At 37.8% G+C, this 23,842-nt stretch overlaps 1 protein-coding gene across 6 annotated transcripts in view; it reads right to left on the reverse strand.

The window, feature by feature from the left end:
- Positions 1-23,842, reverse strand: part of RAP1GDS1 (Rap1 GTPase-GDP dissociation stimulator 1) — a 94,823-nt gene that overhangs the window by 34,639 nt on the left and 36,342 nt on the right. For 4 of the 6 annotated variants that reach the window (XM_069855567.1, XM_069855569.1, XM_069855568.1 and 1 more), the window contains exons 3-4: positions 10,162-10,284; positions 6,623-6,748 (exon numbers count right to left, since the gene is read on the reverse strand). In XM_069855567.1, the coding sequence (XP_069711668.1) occupies positions 6,623-6,748; positions 10,162-10,284 (249 nt within the window). Of the gene's footprint in view, positions 1-6,622; positions 6,749-10,100; positions 10,285-23,842 lie in introns of those variants that run through there. The other 2 variants (XM_069855571.1, XM_069855572.1) reach the window with 2 other exon arrangements.

Raw genomic sequence — 23,842 nt, forward strand, 5'->3', positions numbered from 1 at the left:
TCCAAGGAGAAGTGTGTGAATTGAGCATGGTATGAATCACAGAATCACAGAATAACCAGGTTGGAAGAGACCCACCGGATCGAGTCCAACCGTATGGTCACAGTCTGCTGCAGAAGAGGGGTGTTTCTGCTGGGTGCTGCTGAAAGGAGTTTGGTGTGAGGTTTAGGCTGGTATTGCCAGAGTGGTACTGATAGCCAAAGGACCTCAAAGGAGCTATGTGTATCTACCAAAGCAGCCAGAGGTGTAGCCTCATAGGGATTTGCTTGGGAAAAGCCTAAGAAGCAAAATATGTAACAAAACACAGCAAACCCCATCTTAGAGCATATCTGCAGATCCTACTAGGACTTGGGAAGAAAAAGTTACTCAGAGAACTGAGAAAGTAGCAAGTGGCCCTGAGATGTAGGAGAAGCCGAGGTGAGTCTGGGCTATCCTTTCCCAAATTATGAGGTTCAGGAGGAGTGAGAGGACCTGGCCTTCTAAAGCAATTCCAAGCAGCAATACGCAGGCTGTTGCTTGTTATTGTGCAGCCTGCATGGAGGAGCTGACCTGCAGAAGATTCCCGTATCTGAAAGGTTGTAGGGCTCAGCCTGAGAAAGACCCGCAAAGTATTTTGTTGTAGCAAATACTTCACCTCCTTAGCAGAGGGCAACCTACCAATTTGACTGAAGGGCAACTAGCAATGCACTACAACCACAGAACAGCCCACACTCAAGAGGCCAGGACATGCCAAAGAAACTGGACACTGTCTCATGTGACACTTTTTTTTCAGAAAAATGCAAGTGCTGTGGTAGAGAGAGGATTCAATGCATCCACTCTAACTGCTCAGGCTATTCCGCTATTTGGACAACTAAGCGGGTACACAGCAGTCTCAGGATCAAGGAATCTAAAAGACCAAATTCGTTCATACACAATGGCACTTCATGTGACAGAAACACAACTTTGTTATTGCTAATGCTAACCACCTTGTGATTACCTGTAGTTTTAACTAACTCTTCCCTCACCATCTTTGATCAAATACTTAGGCTGCAACTTCCTCTGGTGGATACTGTCTCTTGACTATATTACTGTACAAACAGTATTATAAAATCCCTCTAACTCAACAGAGCCCTGCTCCCCTCACTGAGATATTCAAGAGCTTTAAGGCATTAAGGGATAGATTTTACTAATGAAGTTCTTCGACAATAATGTCCCATTTCTGTTTCCTAGAGTTGCATAGTATTCCTTAGACGTAAATGCAACAAAATATTAACCAAATTTAGGTGATTTTCATGTTGTACATTAACTCTATGCTGTTATTGCACTGTACGAAATGCTATATAAAAACTGATGCCTGTGTAGTTATCTTGTAAAAAACTAAAAGGTGTGGTCCAGTCACTATATGCATGGATGCATATATTGTTGCAAAACCTGAGAAGTGAATCTGAGAATATATAAAATTATACTCTACCTTATTATTATTTAAGAAGCTTTGATTATCTAATTAGACTGTATTAAAACACAAGTTAAAAGGATAACAACAATGGCTGCAAGTGTAACAAAAGCTTAACAAAATAAACACTTCTCAGTTATACACAAGCAATGCTTAGCAAGATGCTACCAAATTCTTTCTTCTGTTTTCCACAGTAATTCGGTTGATGCTTTCTACCATTGATGATCTATTGACAGTTGATATTTCTAGTCACTTAACGCCTACTTTTCTAAACAAAGTGGAATAAGCTAGACACTTTGGCCATGCCTATACAATCAACTAACAAGTCTTGTTTTCTGAGGGGCTTGAAAGCAACATGTGACTGTGCAGTTATCTATAAAGATGAACAATTTCAAATACCTTCATAGGCAAAGTCTTTAAAGAAGGACAAAAACAGGAGGTTGAATTGAAAGCAGAAGAGGGAGTTGTATTTGTAGTGGTGTTCACTTATTGTTAGTGGAATTCCAAATGCTTTTCTTCCTGATAAGAAATTTGTTTTAGTCTTCATAAATATCAGGAGAATTCCAAGTTTTTGCCCTTCCTACTTCTCTTCCTGCCTTTTTTGAAGTATGAAGAAATAGCTCAGTCCTTAACCAAAGTCTGAATTTTTAACTTGACTTCAAGGTGGCAGCAAGATCTAGTGATTAAAGCAGGATTTCTTTCCAAGTCTGCTCATGACCTTCTTTAAGACCCTGGAAATGGAAACACCTTCCTTCTGTTCGATGTCTTCTATTTTGACTGTAAATTAAGCAGGTATCTCTGAGTGTGTTGAAATGAGAAAAACACAAACTTTAAATACTGTGAATGAAATGCTGAAGGGGAAGAAAGTAAGGAATCAGAAAAAATCTTCTTTGTACTTGTACCGACAAAATTCTGATCTACTTATTCAAATAATCTTACTGGAAAAAAACAGGAAAATTATTTGCACTCCAGAAAATAAGCAGGACCTATCATAACTACACTCACTCCTTAAAACAAAGAGGAAAACGGGGCCTCAGACCTCTGTCTTAAAGAAGCGAGAAGTTGCAAATCTATAGTAATTTGGTTTGGGTTCTTTTTTTAACTTTTTTTTTCCCCCCATGTAGGCTTCTGTTAAGTTCTGACTTAAGTCATGAGAATTTTACCACTTAAAGAGTTAATATATGGAATGTAATTTTTTTAAAAGTAGATAGCCTTCATGTTTTTCATACCATCCCTCAAATGGCTCTTTCTGACGCTCCAGGAAGATTTCCTCATCATTCTGATTCCACCTAGGCCAGCTATAAAATAAGTAAATTAGAATAATATTGTTCAGCAGCTTCCTAAGAACATTCACAATTAATCACTGGTAAGTACTAAACATTACTGTGAAAGCATGTGTTGGCACGCATATGGTTTGCTTAGTCTCTAGCTGATGCAATACTTGTGCTGCAGGGGCGTGCAAAGAATACTGCATTATCAAGGTCTTCTTATAATGCTGTTTCTAAGACTGCCATACCTTAGAGAGAACAGATCTAAAGGTAAAACACTGTACAATTAAAAACAAGAATTCTAATTCTCTGTAAGCTGTCGTAAACAATGAGTTTTCAAGCAACAAGTTAAAGTCTCTGGTCTCAATTTCATGATATTGCTTGGGAAAGAGCTTAGTAGATGGCATTTGCATTTGTTAGGATCTAGCACAATGAAAGTTAAAGATGGTGGTTAAGATGCAGCATGAATCAGGGTGACCTTCATAAAAATGATTGGCCAGTAGCATGCTATTATCAACACCAGTTGGGTTCTAGGATTCTGCTGGTTTTCCATATGGCACCTAAAAAGGTTATGCCATTTTTTTTAAGAAAACTGAATTTGACTTCTTTTCCAGTATGTTTAATTCACAAACGTTTGGTTTTCTGCTTTAGATCCTGACATTAACTTCATCTCCTGAGAGGAGATGTATGTAACTGTACAATTGAGTAGCTTCTTATTTTTGTAGTTAGCCTGTCTTAGCAGATTGCTGCAAGAGGTCTCTACATCCTTACAGGATGAGCAGCTGAGTATGCAAAATTTATAGTACAATTAAGATCTTTTTAACATGAAGTAGTATAATGTTCATGGTCTGGTGTTAACACCAGGATCAAGAGGGGTCTGGTTCTATGTGAAAGGCCACATTGCTGAAAATAAGCAAGGAGTCTTGCCATCAAGACTGGGTAGATAACAAAGAAATCTACAGCTTGGGAAATGAGAAAAGGATCCAGTAAATTTCCCGCAGAAAAAGGTAGATAAGCAGCTGCCAGAGGACAGCCTTTATAGAGTGAGTTGGCAATTTCAGTATCTTTCCAATTCTATACCTGTTTATATCATGAAGTATGGTTGGTGAGAACATGTACCCAGCCTAGAGCTCTCACGAAAAAAACAAGGTTGTGGATGGGTGCAAAAAGAAACAGCTTTGAGGTTCCCCAAAGAAGTTTCTAAGCATTACCATTTATATGAATATTACGGAAGGGCAGAATGAGAAATTTTTCATTTCCCTTACAAGATATATGGAGAGATTATTTCCCTTTGATAGATTTCAGAATATGTGGATGCTCTAAACAGCAAGAGGGAATTATTTTCAAATAGGCAAAAGACTAATCTAATCTCAGCTGAAGTAAATCAGAATGACTCTTTCTGTCTGTATGGCTACTGAATTAGACTAATATCCTAGCCTTCCGCTTCCTTTTGCAATTATAATTTTATGGTAGCTTCTATAGTGTGCCTCATACTATATAAAAACACAGAAAAATAGTTTGTCAGTCAGTTCGAAACTGAAATGTATAACAAACAACCTGTAGAAAGAACACAGAGATTAAGATAGCATGCACATAAAGGTAAAATATTGTGACGATATTATCTGCTAAGAAAAGACCATCATTTTAATAAAGCACTACCTTTCATCAAAATTCTCGAGTAAAATTTATCTGGTTGGCCTGATCTTTCATCTATACAAACTGCATTGGTGTATAGGGTGTCAGAGGAAGGACAGAGACTGAGCTAAAGAGAGGTTTTGTCTTTCTCCTGTATTCTCAATGTGGGTCTTGCAAGAATGCAGGCCTAACTTGAAAACTGTCGTCTCAGACTCTCTGTCCCCTATGCACTCAATCTGCCACATGATTCACATCACCAGCGTCTTCCCAGTCTATGGGGAAAGAAGCTAGCAGAATAGAGCTGAGGCAAGTACATCAGGCTGTTCAGGAATTGATCCCAAGCTGCAATTTGGATAATGGTGGTCTTCAACTTAATATCCCAACTGCCAGAGCTGATGATAGCAAATAATTTTTAGGCTTTATCTACAGCAGCATTAACCATTCTGTTCTAACTTAAGAAACTACGTTTTGTAGCAAGAACATGTAAATGAAAGCATATTATATTTTATAGTAATACGCATATCAAAAGTACTTGTCCTAAATAAGAATTTAAGATAGACTACGTAAATACATAATTATTACACATTAAGATAACATACTAGAAAAGTCAGAAAGGGTGGATATGATAAATAAACACTAAAATAGCCTCTTCCATGCAAATCCAAGATGCTGATCTTGATTTTATTACATTTTATTTATTAATCTTATTCAAATACACAGGGAAGAGAGTGATTGTCCTCCGACAGGAGCACAGCAACACATGGCATACAGAACGCATCATAGCCTCCTGTAGATTTTATTGGTGCCAACTTTACTCAACAGACTGGCAGCACAAGGTGTGCAATACAGATTTTCTGTACTGGATAGATCCTGTTCTGTAAAATCCAGCAGGAGTCCACAACACCTGATATTATGAAACCATTTTTATGTGTCCTTACTGCATTTAATGAAAAAATGTGGGCTGAACAACAATGACAGGAATAGTTATGTAGATTTTACCTATATGAAATAAACCACTGTCAACTGGAAGTGAGCATTTGATCATATATGACCCTGAAATAAAATATAGTAAACAAATTATGTTATGGAAAGCCCAACAGCTTCTACTTGAAGTTTCCACAGGGAAGCAGCTGTTCAGTTGATTGGTTACCTTAAATAAAATCCTAAATGAAAGAATTATGCATTAACATCCTCAAGCAGTAGTTTTCTGTAAATCGAAATGCCAACATGGAAAACATGATTAACTTCCCTAAGGTCAAAGGCAATGTAATTTAAAACAGTATAAAATGTAAATTTCTAAACAAGAATGACAAAATACTAGCAAGGAGAAAGGCTACTAGTAATTCAGATTTTTCAAAAGACAGTATTCAGAACAGCACGACTTTCAGTAAATGCAACATACAGTACTAAGAAAATTTCTTGCCATATGAAACAAGGCACTAAATCTCAAGATAACAAAACGATCTTACAATGCCATCTCACTTCCCATCTGCAGACATCCATAGCCTTCTGATTTTCTCATGTGCACAGACAGATATTCCTCATGTCTCTGCTTTTGCATCATATTATCATGCACTGGCTTTTATCAAAAAATTTAGAGTAAGGCTGCATTTTCCAAACAATGTAACTACTAGTTCGGTTTTGCAAATGATATATCCATTGATGTAATCGGCACACAGAGTCACAATTCCATTTCAAAACTCAATTGCTTGTCAGTGCAAAATCTATTGCGCCCGCAAAAAGCTAAAAAAACCCCACCAACCTCCTGCTGCCATAATCCCTGCCAACCAAAAGTAACAATATATAATTTTGGAGCAATTGATTGGCCACATAAGAATTCTGAGAACTGGCAACATAGCTCAGGTATCATTTCAGCCACTTATGTAGCTCTGTGCAGCTCTGAGACTTGCAGAATATGAATATTCCCTTCTGACCCTCTATTCCCTGCTGAGATAGTCTATCTGAGGAAAAATTAACTAGTCAGGCCTCTGTGTATGTAGCACATGCTCTTTGAAAACCTAGCTCGTTATGTTTAATAAAACACAAATGCAGGCTCACAAATCTTTTCTATATCCAGTTATATTACAATATTGAAACTTTTTTTTTAATCTTTCTGTCACAAAAGCACAACATGTGACATTCAATTATCCTGTACAATCAGAAGGGTCATGTGGTAAACAAAAACCAAGAAAAGAGGAAAATTACCACAGTACATAATGTACAGAATACCAAAACATTCCCCTCCCTCCTACAAGAGCATTTACAAAATAAGGCGTAGTTCAACACTCACGGCTATCATAGCATATATTGCCCAGGGCACGTCCTGTTTGAAGCAATACTTCCTGGTCTTTGCAGTTTAACAGTTGCACCAAAGGAGGGATCAACCCAGCATCCACACATGGATTCCGCATAAATTCTGCAAATAATGGAAAGCATGTTAAAGCAAGCCAACTGTTTTCAGTTTCATCCAGTCTAGATACAGTGGTATTGCAAGTGGACCTATTGTGAGAATAAATACATGGACAGACAAACAATGTAAGTTCTCATGCAAGTCTCCACAGAATAAATCTGAGTCAGAATCTGGGCTTACATTCTTTCTACTACTCATTAATTTAGAAAGAATTAAGAATATTTAATTGATGTCCATGGAAACTATCATCATAAAGAGGTGCTGAAAAGAATTGTGAATTCACAATCTTTTTCTCCACCCTAACAAATTCAACATAAATTACAATTACTAAATAACACAAAAGATGACTTAAAATTAGTATTCATACACCAAAAAAGCAGTGCTTTTTAGTCTCTATTCCCTTAATTAGAACTCCTGAAAAGCTTTTGCTTTTAAAAAAATTTTAAAAAGGAATTAAAGTTGAATGATAGGCTCTTTATTTGGAAAGCAAGGAAAGAATAGAAATAGAAAAAGAAAGAACAAGAAATATGAGATCATGTGAGCCCAAAGGCCTTTACTTTTCCACAGTCTAATTCACGCCCACCGTGGGAGTTAAGTTAGAGGACCTATTTGCTGGGAAGCTCTTAGCTTCTCTCTCTCCTTCCTTCCTGCTATGTCCCCAGGTCATGGAAAACCAAACTATTATTTCACGTTCATGCAAGCCGCAGATAGAGTATTACCCTGGTGTCAGAGAGACAAAGGACAGGTCTCCAGAAGTAGCTATAGTTAGGTAGGCACTGTGCTGCATGTTTTTACAAGGGAAGTTCACAGAAGCGACCATCTGATACGCCAATGGTGTTGCTTCCTAGTTTACTACAGAGCACTCTTCAGAGATCTAGCACTGTAATAGGCGAAAGGTCAGTATGGTTTTGATTTGTTGTGAATTGCAAATTATGTCTCTTCCTGATCCTAGACTATGCTGGATCTTCCAAAAATCAGTTAAATCTTTGTATTATATAGTCATTTATGAGACAGAATGAATTAGGGTGTACAATCCCCATAAAGAGATGAGAGTTTTTCTGATTCTGGATCATCAGAGCACCTTAACTCCAATAACTCAAAGACTCAAATAATACTCAAATATAATACTCAAATATACTCAAATAATACTCAAATATAATACTCAAAGTACAAATACACCTTAAGTACTCCTTTTGTTGCACATATTACAATGTTCTTTGATGTTTCTGTAGCTACAAGATCTTTTGTAATTAATCTTGCAGTGCTGTTTTAAATAAAGAAATAATTGTCATACAGATAAGCAATCCTCATGTGATGATGAACTTTGATTTATCAACAAGTAGATGAAGTAGAATCAGCAATGCCTAAATGATTGTACAGAAGAAATAGTCATGACAACTCACCACCTTCCTAACATACTGTAACATTTTAAAACTGTAAACAGATGCTGTACTGTGATAAATGGTGGTGGTATCCATTGTAATGAAGAGAACAAATATCAGAAACATACATTCTTCAAAATTACCCTGCCATATCCTTCTAACTTTTTATCTATTTCTTGATCACCCACTTTCATCTTCATCTGAAATATTACTTACTAATGTATGATGTTCCTACCTCTGTCTTCTCTGTCCCCTCAGCCTCTTCTGCTCTTAATTGCCTGCAAAAGCTCTTCTCTGTTCCTGAGCTTCTCCCTGCATCACTTTATTTTATACCCACTAATTCACCATATTCCCTTCATCATTAAAGTCAGATTCTTTTTCTCCTAGTCTGTGGCAGGAAATGGAACTTCTTCTCTTCTAAAAGATTGTAAGGTCTCAGTCTGTTCTGTTGTATGCTTAGGTTCTCGCTCATGTGGTAAAAAGGAATAAGGAATGCTTCCTCTACTCTCTCTCCATTTGGAGTGAGCAGAAGCTTTCAGTCCCCCGTTCAGCAACAAAATAATTAGGCAATATGCTGAGCAAAATGATATTTATCAAGGTCATGTAGAAGCAAGAAGTAAAATAAATGGTGCTGTATGAAACAAAATAGATCTGTGAGATGGCAACAAAAGTGTAGTAACTGCAACTACATTTACAGGCGCTACTACAGAAAAGTAATAGAAGAAAGAGAAGGTAATCAAGAACAGAGTCATTTAGAAGGTTTCCACTAACCTGGTGGGGAAATTTAGCAGATGCTTTGAAGGAAATAGTGAAGAACCACTTAAAAAGTTAGGAGAACCACTGAGGGCAGAGTAACAAACATAAAGAGGACAAGATTTCAAAAGAGAAACGTAATTGTGTTGCAGTATTACAGATTATGAAGATGATACACTGTCACTCTACACCTGGCAAAGAGGAGGCGACTAAACACCTCAGTAGAGCATTTAAAATTTGGTCCACAGCTGGGAGAGGAACTCCACACAGCACATGGACGTGAGCTTCAGTAAGCCCGTAGTTGAAAAGGAAATGGCTGGAGAGATAAGATTGCGTAAAGGGAGTTTTATGTGTTTGGATATTCAAAATGGGACAGACTAACATGAGCTCATGTTGAGTGGTGGAAGAGTCATGTAAGCTGGAGAGGTGAAACAGAGCAACAGCACAAAAAGGTAAAAAGGAGAAGATGGAACACAACAAAAGTGCAAAACGCAGTCTGTGCCTCTTTGGCTGGGACAGTAGCAAGTCACGGAGTCAGAAAACTCAGCCACAAACCTCTTCTACCCTCATCACAGGGTCTACTCGTAGCACCTGCCTGCAGCAAAAAAGCCATTTTTCTGAGCTCCAGGTAGGCAAGGTATTGGGTGAGCTTTAAGATAATTCTTTCTAAAGAAAAAACATTAAATACTTACAAATTATCTCCTGCATGGTATGACTGTATGTAGACAATACACGCCAAAACGGACCCCTGAGTCTCATTTGGGACCTTGGGCTGTTACTCTAACATATATAATGCTTTTTAGGTAGGAGTAACTGTTTTCGGTGTGGTATGAAAGGCCTAATAACATGAATAACGTTGTCACAAACCTCAGCCCAAAGTACAATCTGCTATCCCTTAACCACCTGTATACATGCTACAGCTTTAATTACATGCACCATATGTAACTGGATGCACAAATGATGCACATCTTTTTTTTCTATATACATTTCATAAAACAAATGGCACACTACTGATGCCCAATAAATTATCATATTGATTGTTTTAAAAGCTAAATATCATTAAAGTAAGGACTAAAAAAACTTCAGCAGCCAAATGCCAGTTTGATTGTATTAAAAAGCAGAGAAACAAAATCTGACAAAACAAAAACAAAAAAGTGAAAGGAAGAGATATGAAAGGTGTCTAATCTACAAAATGAAAACATAAATTATGAAGTAAAACATACTGACAAGTGAGGTGAAAAACTGAAGATGTTCCAGCAGAAAAGTTCTTGTAGAAAACCTCACCATTTCTGGCTACTTCTGCTATGATGTTAGCTACTTTTGCTGTGCAGGAAGATTGTGGCGTCAACAGACTTGCAAACACCTGAAGAACTCCACTTTTCTGGATTTTTTCACTTGTCTCCATATCTGAAAAACACATTGCAGAAAAATTACTTGTGCATCAGCTTGCTTTGGGGAAGAAAAGAAAGAAAATCAGAAGGGAAGTTAAATCTTCTCAAAGTTTATTAACAAGTACTTATTTTCCCATATAAAAAGTCAACTCCTATTTCAGTGATCATATTTATTTCATATGATGTGCTCTTAGAACTTAATACTTTGCGATTCCTAATCAACTGATCTTTATGAGGTGACTGTGTTATAAAATTAAATACAGATACATACTCATGCATACACAGGGAAACAACAGGAGAGACTGGAATAAAGACTAAAAGGTCATGGAGTGACATGTAGCATCTTAAAATACTGCATAAAAATCAAGAAACAGTACTCTGAAGTGATGAATCATTGGAAACATTCAAGAAATGGGGAGGGGGGAGGAACTCCATACAGCCAAGGGCACAGCTTAATGCAGCATTAGAGTCAGAAACCTGAGAAAACGGAGAGCTAAGCAGGTTCTGGTCTAGATTCTTCTTACACTCAACCTGAATATCTTCTGTGTTACTCTGCTCACCTAGAACAGCTCTGGCATAGGCTCAATAAAAGGGATAGGGAAAAATAAAAGTTTCTCATAGTAAAGATCAAAAACTGGGGACAAAGCTTTTCCTCTTTCTGCCTGCAGTAGAGTGGAATTATGCAATTGCTCCATTACAGGGCCCTACCTAGCACTGCTGGCCACCAGCCCTGTAACAAACTAAAAATTAACATTGATTCAACTGCAATTAAGGATAAGGTACTAGATACTAAACCAGGTTTTTCTAATGCTTTCAAATAATGGCATATTTGAAATGAATATTAATGTTACATACAATATGATTAGATGGCAACTATCACTTCAGAAAGCCGTGCAACTCCTTATGTCATTCATAATTGAAGTTACTTGCATTCTCCAAAGACAGCTGTGAAATGCTTTAATTGATGATTTTTGCAAAGCAAAACAAATCCATCTGAATGCAAGTCTGTTGTTCAACAGTTCTGTCTCTCAGGGGCATTTTAAGCACAAAAACATGCACAAATCTCACATCACATAAACAAAAGCTTTACAGGAAGTGCAAACTGAAAAAAACCAAAAACCTCTAGAAATTGCCAGTAACACTGAGAAACAAATACAGACATTTCAAGTTGAGAAGGCAGGCCTCTGAGCACCACTTTCTACACTTTCTTAGAAGCAACCTTACTCTGGTTTAAGAGCTATCAAGACATTCAGTCTAGGCAGCAATAACATTAATTGATGATTTTGGTTTTCTAAAGTCTCTTTCAAATCTGGGAGAAAAGAGAGGAATATTACATACTCTTGAACAGCAAAGAAGAACTCTTAAACTAATCCAATGGTTTCTTCAAGACAACATTCTAGTTTTGCCCTAAACAAGTACATGCATATTTTGTGCATCACAACTAGCTAGTCTCCTAGAGCTACAGCATGCAGCCACTTTAGCTGTGAACTGGTAATGATATGTCACTAGGCTCATCACTGCCTCCTTCCTTCTCCTCCCTTTCCCCACTGTCAGGGCTGCAATTGATTCTTGACTCATGGCACCTCCAGGACAAGGTTGGTTGCCTTCGAGCACGGGAGAGATCCACTCCAGCTGACCCTGAACAGAAGCCAGCATAAGCCTGGCAGACATAATTCACATGGGTTTTGTAGCTCACATACATTTAGTATGTTCTTCAGTGATGTCTAGGTGATAGAAAATGGACTAACAGGAGAGAACTTCAGGTCTGGATTACAGTTATGCCTCTGTATTTCTGTACGCAATTCCATCTTGGGATGTTGGTCTTTGGCTAGGACCACGCTTCCACAATATGTCAGTGATAACAACTGATTACAAAGAGAGTAGGTATAAAATGAAGATCGATTGATTAATTTCAACATACCATGCATAACTGCTAATCATCTGATCACTATGTAGTTAAGTGCAATTTTTTTAAATGCACTGAGAAACATTCTCAGAAGATATAACGTAAAGGAGCTTATGGCTTATTTGGAAGCTCCTATAAGTTCTGACATGTAGCATTTACTTAGTAGATATATTCTCCCATGGATGTATATAGATGAAAGAATAGTTTGAATTCAGAGACAATCATGTCAGGTCTAAAGACTGGTCCAGACAACTTAGCTGTCTATTAAAAAGAGATCATCTTCCTCCCTTAAGTTCAAAACTGAAAGTACAGAATTCTAAACTGGAAATGTAGATAACTGTGAACCTGTATAATGTTAACCACAATTAGGAGCCAGGAGACATTAATGCATTTTTTCCTGGCACGCCACTGAGGAACACAATATCTAGTCTTATTTTTATGCTTTGTAGTTTGATGGAGTCATTATTGTGCAAAGCACAAGTTACATAAATAGAACAAAATACATCCAGAAAGAAGCAGGAAAATAAAACTAAACGCTTCTCTAGGCCACCTGTGTGTAGCAGATCTGCACTGACTTATTTTGTGAAGATAAACAAATGAGCACCAATAATAGCTCAGGACTTAAAAGACCTGTTGGAAATCAGGAAATCAGCTAGCTAGGATCACAGAGATGAAAACAGATCATTGACTTTTTTCTTTTACTCTTGAGCAGTACAGGAGGCACACCTGTGTATTCTCTCCCCTTCAAACCAATCCCCTGCTGGTTCTTGTTACCCAGGCTGAGTACTAATGTCAACCTTTTGCTGGTCACAAAAGAGAGAAGAAAGATTAATTCGACCAGCAGCAAGTGCACCTCTCATACCACTGGGGAGGGACACCACCCTCACTCTACCCAGAGTGAGTGCTCAAGCATAACTGTTTGAGAGGAAAAGCACATTACTCCGGCATAAAGCAGAAGTATAACTACAAACTATGCAGCCCACAGCACTCTCTTAAGAATTTTGGTCAGTAATTGCCTTGGGTGTAAAAAAAATGCCATGGGGTGCTTCAGTTTCTCTATCCCAAGTCTACCTAAGCCCTGCTCTTCCTCTGTAGAGGATCTACGATTTACACTTGGTGTGATATACAAATTAATCCAATGTCAAAATACAGATTCAACAGAATGACATAAAATCCTTGGAGGTAGTTTATACTACATCCTCCATACAAGATATCATATGGCAATGTGCCAATAAAATTACTGTTATATCCTCATGCACATTATTCTAAATTGTCTTGATTTGTATCTGCAGAATAAATCAATTTTCTTATTTTTCAGGGATTCCACATTCATCACAATAAAGTTCTAATAAAGGCAGTGGGGAAAAAAAGAATGTGCTGAAATATACAAATTAATTTCTTAAGACATGTAATTGGCAGAGAGTTACAGCAAACCAATCTTTTTGCTGGGCTTTTGAAATGCTTCTACAAGAAAGTATATTTTAATTGCAACAAGATGTCATATATAAACCTAAAACTGCCTTGTTAGATGTAGCATTTCTGCTCAGCACTTTTAATATTCTTTTAAAGGAGGAAGGCTTAACAGGCAAATGATGCACAGGGCTACCCTGTGGAAATAAGGAAGTCAAAATGAAGATCTTTAGCACATTTCACTTGTCTGAGGCATCAACTGTACACTCAGTTCAGGTTGAAAATACATGGCTCTAGAAAAGAATACCAAGTCAGAGGTTCTATAGATAATTTCACCACAGTTGTAGGTATATAAGGAGTTTGACCATTTCTTAGATGTGCACAAATGGGGCAATCACTTCATGGCTATTTGCAAAACACGAGCTATAAGTCTTGCGTGTATGTGTGCAGACACTGTTCTACAGGATTCTCCTTTGTTTTTTCTGCTTGCAGATAGAGAGTGGCATGAATGTTAGAGCAGAGGCTTTTTGAAGCATGCATTTTGACTGCCCACCCATTAAGACCCATGCACATCTTTTTTTTGTTCAGCTTCATATTACATGACTCCTGTATAAGAGCATAAAAACGGTGTGTGTAACATTATTCTTTTGGAAAAGATGATGAAGCATCATGTTTACGTAGTAGTAGTATTTTCCCTGTGATTGTAAAAAAACATGGTTTGCTTTTCCTCGTGCAGAACCTAAAACTCAAAGATCACAAACCAATGTTGCCAAAGGGCTGGCAGCAACACTACTGCCTGAGTCTAGGAGAAATAGTTCATGTTTTGCTGAGAATTAGAAATTGCTAATGGCTTTAGCATAGGCAGTGCTCAATTCTTCCCCTTATTTGTTCTCTTCAGAGGCTGAAGAACATCTCCCTGGCCTCCTATATGCATTTGTATGCGTGAAAGAGGTACTTATTAAGAATACGAATCTCCTGCCTGCTTGTTTCATTCGCAGCTTCCAAACTATTAGAATAGAATTGTAGAGTAGTTAGGGTTGGAAAGAACCTTAAAAATCATTGAGTTCCAAACTCCCTGCTGTGGGCAGGGACACCTCCCACTAAATCAGGTTGCCCAAGGTCCCATCCAGTCTGGCCTTGAACACCTCCAGGGATGGGGCAGCCACAGCTTCCCTGGGCAACTTGTGCCAGTGTCTCACCACCCTTATCGTGAAGAAATTCTTCCTAATGTCTAGTCTAAATCTGCCCTTCTACAGTTTATACCCATTCCCCCTCATCCTATCACCACAAGCCTTTATGTCCCTCTGCAGCTTTCTTGAAGGTTCCTTTCAGGTACTGGAAGGTCACTATAAGACCTCCTCGTAACCTTCTCTTCTCCAGGCTGAACAACCCCAACTATCTCACAGCCTGTCCTCGTATAGGGAAGATGCTCCAGCCCTCAGATCATATTTGTAGCCCTCCTCTGGACCTGTTCCAACACTTCCATACCCTTCTTACATTGAGTATTCCAGAACTGGACACAGTACTCCAGATGAGGTCTCACAAGAGAGGAATAAAAGGGGCAGAATCGCTTCCCTCGACCTGCTGGCCACGCTAGCTAGAGGCTAAATTATTTTGAAAACTTATTTCAGTTGTCATCTCTTGCTGTTTCAATGTATTGTCAACTGTAGCTGGGGCAAGTAAAACCAAATCTTTGTCTAGGAGCAAGAAGGATGTAGGCAAAATCTCCACCACAATCTCCTCCCATGCATTCTATAATGGAGAAAATGGAAATTATAGCAAACATGAATCACATGTTTAAAAGCTGGCTTATGCTTACCATTTTAACCCCTTTAGCAGAACCACATCCTCTTTCAAATCTGTTCAATTTGCCTCTTAGGGACACCCAACAATCTAGGTAGCCTGACCTGAGGGTGCCATACCTCAAAATCCTTTTGCTCTATCTGATGTCCAGATTACAAATGCTTTCTTTCAAAGCCTGATTTTCAGCCTGCACACACCAACCCACCTGTAGAGCACTTGCTGCCCCCTATCTTAAAGCAAAGAAACTGTGGGACTGTGATAATGCTGCTTTAGAAATAGCCCTTTTGCACACTGTATAATCCAGTGATGTGATTACAATTGCGGAAAAAAACATCTAAGGTTAAACCTGCAGCTTTGTAAGTCCCTTTATATCACCAGATATCAAGACAGAGGGTATATTGGATCACATAGTGCCAAAATCTTATTAATGTCATAGCTGCGTGATTAAAATGTCAATATGCTTGCTTTTCATGATTTTTGCAGTGCCTGAAGTCAGAATAATAAAGGGTGTGGGCAGGAAATTCTTTAATGCCATAGATCAGAGCTGGAGAGCTGAGCACCATAGCTATCAGAGTGCTTAATTAAGTAACGGAGATCACTATAGGAAAAAAAAAATCCAATGAGTGCCTCAAATTAAATTCTCCACTCTTCTCAGCTATATATCCTGTGAAACTTCCCTCCTCTCTGCATCATTTTTCTCACCTTCAAGTGAAAGAAAAGGCAGGGAGGGGGAAGGGAAGGAGAAAAGGCAATGGATATCTATCAGAAGTGCAACTACTTCGCCCTTGCGAACAGAAGAAAGCCATAGATTTACCATTCCTGTTTTCTCTGCACAATGACTTTTAAGTTATACTATTACATGTAACCCAAAAGTAGTGAAGGACAGCACTGCAATAATTCCCATGTTGTAGAGCTTTACATGAGAATTGTAAATGAGTAGCTTCATGAGTGTCCTCTTTATTAAGCCAACCGTGTTTGCAATGTAGTCTTTTGAAAAATGTATGTGTTTCTAGCTGCAAAAATGTTTTATAAACCTCCTAAAACTACTGCAGAAAATTACCTTGGCTTTATAACGTCCCTCCTACATGTACCCTCATCAGAAAGAGAAAGATGAACACATGAATAAACAATGATGAACCACATTTATAATGGAAGGAACCTTCCATCTGCTCTTACAGAAGGGAGCAAGGGGTATATTTCTAACTGGCACATTCTCCTAAACACCACAGTAAAAAAGGTTCACGTGACCAACAGCAACTATTGATGCTCTCTCCATATATGGCCTCCTTCAAGAAGTATTGTCTGCCTCTCCATACTCTCCTATGGTATTTTCCAAACCACAAAATAGAGATTTTAGTCCGACTACAAGAGCACAAAAATTGGGTTGTAATTAGTGAAACAAAAGATGTGTTCTCATGCAGCAAAGAACGCACCACCAATAAGGACGCTTTTGCTTAACGCACTTCCATTCCAATTATCAAGAGTTGTTCTAACAGAAAAAAAAAAAACTCTAGTAGTAATTTTTATATAGAAATAAATGTATAACTATAACTTCCTTTTGGCATACTGGTCCTCATACAGGGAAATCCCCACAAATACAATCTGCTTGCTCACCTATCCTTCAAACCAACCCCTAGGAGTTAGGGAGGGAGGATTCTCAATTAATTGTGCTTTCTATCATGATGTTTGCTCCGCTCTGTCTCTGCCAGCAGCAACAGGGCCACTTCAATTCCTATTTTTAATGAAGAAACTGCGATAGTACACAGATGTTTATAATTAAAAACTCAGCTCTAACAAGGAAGGAAGGACAGATGGAGAGACAGATTCACCAGCCAACTAGCTGCATGATTCCCAGCAATTAAATTCCCCAAAAGCTATCTCCAAAGAATAAAAGTGAATTTCAGGATAAGACCCACCCCTTGAAATAGCCTGTTGCAGGTACCACTGAAATAATGTAATAAAAATACATACTGGTTTGGCCTTCAATGAAGAAATATGCACATCAATATTTCCACAGATATGTCTCAGAATATTAAAGTTAGGCTGCAAGGAACCCCTGAGATCCTGACCTGGATCTAGTTTAGAGCCCTGACACAGCCTGCTGGATTTATCTGAGCTGTTTCCTTTCTGACTCACCCTCTGCAGGTGGTAACCACTTTGGTAGCACAGTTGTTCAAAGAGTTTAATATCTGTGCCTCAGCTGCCATATTCGTTGTCTGGCATCTTGGTACAAACGTCATCCACTATCATCTTCATGTTCTATACTCAGCCTGTGTGGACATTTTAATCTACCTCCTCTGCTATTTTACCAGCTGGACTTACTACAGGACACTGGGTAAAGCCTTAAGTATCCTCATGCTTTAGTCTTTCAATCTGTATAAGAGAAATAGTAGGCCCATAGTGCAAAGTTCTTTTTCCAAATCCAATTTAGTTAAAAAATCAAGTCAGATTTGAAAGCTGTGCATTGTATAGGCAGGAAAGTTTTCATATTCCTTTTAAGCAATCTCTTAGGAGTGCTCTCAGAAAGTTTAAATGCCTGCTGTGAAATTCTGCCCAGTGCTTACCAGAAGATTAAGTTTACATACAAAGCATTTTTTAGCTACTGAAGTAGGTAGAAGTTTTGCCCCCGAAGTAGTTTAAGGGAAAGTTAATCTAAAAAAGATTACATTTGTAAGTCATAGTGGACTGGGACAAAACTAAGAATGAAATCTCAGACCCGAAATTGTGAATTACATGACCTCTAAATATAATTTTTTTAAATAAAAAAGCAAGTCTTTCCTTTGCTTCTATATTACATTTAAAAAATGAAATCTAAAAAGAAATTTGTCAGTTCTGTTACCTGGAACTGCTATTCACTGATGCCTTCCACAAAGAAAAAAAAGATTAAATATTTAATCCTTATTGGGCACATTATGTATTCAATGAATCACACTTGCAATTTAACACATGGATAAACATCATTTAACTATTTGGCACTAACTAAATACATCACTATTAAGAGGAATTTGCGTAAAATATAATCCCACTAAGCAGCAGTGATTACCATTCACTATCATTAGGGTATGCCAGTTTACTGGGTGACAGTCCAATGAAAAGCAGTCACTTTGATTTAGTGTGTTCCAATTAAAGAGGTGTACTGTGATAATATATTATGAACAACTCTTATGAGGAAGCATTTCTGGATTAGGTGCCTACAGTGCCATGACAAGGCAACAGCTTCATGGGCAAATATGCACCAAACATCTTTCTTCAGCAAAAAGAAGGAAGGCTTTATAACAGTACTTGAGCCAAAACTCCCTCTTACTAAGTATCCATCAGGATCCCCAACTTTTAGAAAGGCATCTGACTACCAATCTTCTCAGGTAAACTTAATGGACTGCAATGAGCTTAACTGGCTGAGCTGGGCCAGCCAATTTGAACCTCTGGCTCTGCTACAAGAGATTATCTGCATCAGAGGGAGACTAGAAAATCTTGCTTGTGCAAGTAGACTGGTCCAGGATGCAAGCTTTTGGCTTGACACCTTCCTGCCAGCAAACACCTACTGCTGATACAACTACACAGCCAACCACCACAAAAATAATACAAGTCTGTTTTGTTGGTAACATTACCTTCTGAGGGACATGGAATAAGGTATTGTAGCTAATCCGTACTGAAACAGTTTCCATTATCACTACCGAGAAAGCAACTCTAGGCCTTCTGTAGCAGAGGTACTGTCTTCATTTTTTTCACCAAACCTATGCCTATATGAAAAAAATCCTGTGTAATTTTCTTCTCCTCTCTTCACTAATCCATTATCACCATTCATGTGAAGGTAAGATTTGATTTTATGCATACAAGCCAATAATGATTTTTGGTCATGCAAAATATTCCCAATTACGTTAAATGCTATATTAATTTCTACTAATATAGATGCTGTAAAAAACTCAATGGCAAAAGCTAAGCGCATGTGTCATGCTTTTTCCATTAACTTTATAGTCCCCATCAAGAAAACTAGGTTTATATGACAGTGTACTAAGAAACAAACTGTAAGTTTTGTTGTACTAAGAAACAAACCTTGGACAAAGAACCCTTTCTTTGACATCTACTGTCATGTAAAAATCAAGACTGATGGTGACCCAAAACAAAGGAACTGCTTAAAGAGACTGTACAGGTTTTGCCTCTGAATATGCGCATCCATGTAGCTTTTTCCATAAACATATACCTCTTGAGCTCAGTGGAACAACCAGAACATAATCTATATTCTTAAAGGTAAGAATATATGTTAATACTGGCAGAATCAGGACATTTATTTTTATACCTTTTACCAGTATTACTCTGTGCTCTAAATACATGTTGTAGTAACATATTGAGCTAAATCAATAGAGATTCTGAGTGCAAGCAGCTGTTGTAGAGGGCAGTAGGAATTATGACAATATGGTATTTATCACTGCTTAGGTATCTGCATTTAGCATGTTATTGCCTTTCAAAAGTTTTGTTTTTAAATCACTTTCCTCCTTTCTCCCATTTGTCAATTTCCTCCAAGAAGTCTTATGCACTACTTTTTTCCTGTTATTAATCCACTTAGTTTCATTTCTTCCTTTTTAATTTCCATTACCTCTCCCTCCCTTAGTTTCAATAGACATTAAATACATTATCCATCTACCACTTTAGTCCAAAGGAACTGGATCAAGGGTTAGCAGTTGCTAAAGAGACACCAGTTTAAGTCTCCAACACACAAAAAAAAAAATCTGTAGAAGGTACTAGAGGTGGCTCAGTGATACTGTTCTTTAACTTTATGTAGCTTCCAACAGAAATCAGGAACACTGAAGTAGTAAAATCTTTGTCATGGGTTAAGACCAACATCTTCCTAAAGAATACTTCTGTCTCAACAGATAACTATATGTTTCAGTAGACAATTAGCAATAATACTGTTTTGGTTTGTCTTTTTTGGAGGAAGATGTTCTAGTTTTCATCTGCACATTTCCTTTTCATGGATGTACACTAAGTTTCTGCTGCTTGTTTGAGTGTTCAGGCTGAGACACCTGTGTATCAGGACTAACATGCATCTGCTGTGTTTGAGCATACACACATGGGTGGCCTCCTCCTAAGACCACAGGTGAGTGACATATAATAGGGATCACTGGAGGGCAGACCTCAGGAAGATCAAAAATACATCTGGAAGAGTCTGCTGCTAAGATGCAAGGGAGATGCTAAAGATCAAAGAGGAATAAAAGAACAAGGAAACGCTCTTCACCATTGGACTTAATTCTACTAGTTATCAGTTGGTTTAACAGGCCACTGATCCCACTGGTACCACAGCCTACCCATTTATTTGTGCTACAGGACCTTGATGTGCTTGTGCACTGGCTTGTGTTGTTACAGCTTACTCATTAGTAATGTTGCTAATGACATGTATTAGAATCTGTGGGACTGCTGAGTGCTCTTTTTTTATTTATACGAAACAACAGTAGTCAAAAGTTAATCCTACATGTAAGAATGAATAGGACCTGCAGACAGTTATTGTTTTGTTTTAAAGTATAATGCTGTGCAAGCATTTACAGTCATGAAAGCACCGTGACTTGGTCACAATCCACATGAAATGACTGCCAGCTCATTTTACTGTTACGCCTCATTTTACTCTCATTCTGCTCAGTCTCTTCAAAACAGAGAAAGGCTAGCTTGGTAATGTTTAAGGACAGGTTTGCAGGAACAAGCTGTGAACTGTGGAGTTTTTTTCCCCATACATCAGAAAATGAAAGGAGTAAGCTTTAAATGTCTAGCCAATGGAAAAAATAGCAGTGATTTCAGGTAATGTTTATACCTTAGAATAACTCTGCTAGGACAAAAGGCTCTACAACTTAGTAACTGAAATCAGAGGGCATTCTCGTGCTAGATCTGAAGCAGATAGCTGCTTACCTGACTCTGCAATGAATAAATGAGAGTATACACACTGGACTACCTAAAATGCCCCAAAAGGAAAGAGATAATAATAGGTAAAGCTCTCTTTTTTTTTCATATATCAAAGGCTTAAATAGCAACAATAATACATTTTAAAAATTCAGAGAAGCAGATTTTTTTTCCCAAACTGAGCCCTGAATTTAACAATTACAAAACATTATTTCTAAGTTCTCCATCATTTTTATGCTCCATTAGAGGAATTGTCCCATCTTCAGAAGAACATGAGTACTAAATTCAAGAACATATGGAAGCTGCAGTATAAAGAACAGAATAAAATGTAGAATTCTCAACTCAAGTACAACCTCTCTGTTAACATATGGTTGTGAGAACTGGAAATCCACCAAAACATTAAAGACAGGAAACTAGATGCCTTTGAAAGCAAGTGCCTACAGAGGATCCAGGGCACTGGATGGAAAGTTTCATCACTGACAAAGGAATGTGAGAAATCTGCGGTCTCTGCAGAAATCCAACATTTTCTTAAGCACTCCAGATGCTAGCACATCCTCCTCTGTGATGCCATCAAATATGAACCAACACGTTTCAGAAAACCCACTGGTGACTTTCAAGAAAAAACCTGAACAGAAGGCTTAGGTAGGAGGGCTGAGCTCATGATCTCAACACCACAAAGATGAAACAGCAGGAAGTGATGGCAAAGCCTTGCTAGCAGTTGCCCACAAAGTCAGTAATATAGTATTTTTTCTCTGATACAACACAAAACAAAACCAGAAGATGGCTATAGTATACAGCTAAAATATGTTTTGGGGCAAAGCAGAATAGCAGAAAGAAACTGCATTCATTATGGGGAGAAAAACGTCATGCCAAAGAGGCCTTAGAATGATGCTGAAATTTCTAGTTTCAAACATGAATTTAAAACTTTCATGTGTCTTTTAAAGGTTCCTTGAGCTACCAGGTACCTGCATAGCTCAACAAATAGGAAGTCTTAGCCAACCACATCTTCAAGGCAAAGTGCAGCATTATTTTAAACCTACGCTGAATTAAGAGCTTTCCAAAATATCTAAATCCCTGCCCTCTCACTTAAGCTTATCTTTAGTGGTGTGAATTTGCTTAACCAACTTTACACAAACTTATTAACTCATATTCTTAGCCTCTGAAAAACTATATGAAAAAAAAAAACATTTCAAATGCATGTGCTGGCTTCTGCACTTCAATTTCATGTCAGACATTTCTCTCAGCCAGGTGCTGAAGGCTGGGATTAGTAGGCATTTTCAGCCTCTTGCACTGAGTGTATCAGAGCCAAAAATAACGTTCTCAGCAGATTTTCAGATTTTTCATGTGTCAAAACTGGGTTATTTATGTCTGCTAAAACCTCTTGTATCTGAAATGCAGCACGTCTGGACTAGCAATAACATTGCATTTTTTTTTTTTGTTACTGCAATAATTATGTCCCAGAAGGCCTGCGGTTTAAAAGAAAACCTCTATTTCCTTGTTTTCTTTTTCTCAGGCAGTCCTTTCTTGTGGACCTTTATTTGAGGATCTTAGGATAACCACTTTTTTGAAAGGCACAATATTAATGAGATAGTTCTTAACAGGTACAAATCTGTCTATGTTGATATAAAGTGATGACCAATATTGTTTTCCATTGAATTTCCCTATACAATAAAATATATATATATTGTTCCCAAATTCCAAGAGTATATACCCATATTTTTCTTTGGGTGCAAGATAAAAAAATAGAACATTTACTACTTCTTTCCAGAAATGTAAGCACACGATCTCTTAAAATACTTTCCTCCAGTGCATAAGTGCTTTACTCATCCTTTTGACAAGTCTTTTTAAAAAAACAGATACCAAGCTGCAGCATATGTTAAGCTATCACATTTTTCTGTTAGTTTGCCATTGATTATGGCTTAAATTGAAAATAATAAATGGATGAAGTAGTATTCATTGTCTAACAGATCTTATTCTACATATTACTAGTCCAGTTCACACTATTAAATTCTTTGAATTACAACAGCAAAACATGTAACATGCTTTTAGAACAAAACTCTTGAAACCAATAATTGTTTTCATTTTCACAATCTAGGTTTTGGTTCCAAAATAGAAAGTACCTTGAGCTTGTAACATTTAGCTGTTTTTTTTATTATTAAATAAACTAATAAAATTCGGTAATATACCAAATATAATGATACCACTGGAGCTGGTGTTTAATACCATCATTTTTCTACAGTACTTGCACTCAGAATTTCTGTTGGCCAGGAAACCAAATATTCCTCCCTTGCATCTTTAGCAAGGTTTCAGTACCATTTGTACGTAGGGAAAGAATGAGATTTCAGAGAACATTCCTCTCTGAGTTATCATTAAGACACTCACAGAAAATACCCTTGAAGCCCAGAGTTGCTAAATATGACAAACTTAGCAAAAATATCAGAGCAAATATACAGCTTTCATAACGGTGGTTAAGATCACAAGGTAACAGCTGCAGGCTGCAGACAACACACACTTGTGTGTTGGTCAGAGGGCAGCCTGAAGCCCAGAGCGAGGGAACTCGCTCACCCTT

The sequence above is a fragment of the Phaenicophaeus curvirostris genome, chromosome 4, assembly GCF_032191515.1.
Source record: "Phaenicophaeus curvirostris isolate KB17595 chromosome 4, BPBGC_Pcur_1.0, whole genome shotgun sequence".
In the NCBI taxonomy this organism is placed as follows: domain Eukaryota; kingdom Metazoa; phylum Chordata; class Aves; order Cuculiformes; family Cuculidae; genus Phaenicophaeus; species Phaenicophaeus curvirostris.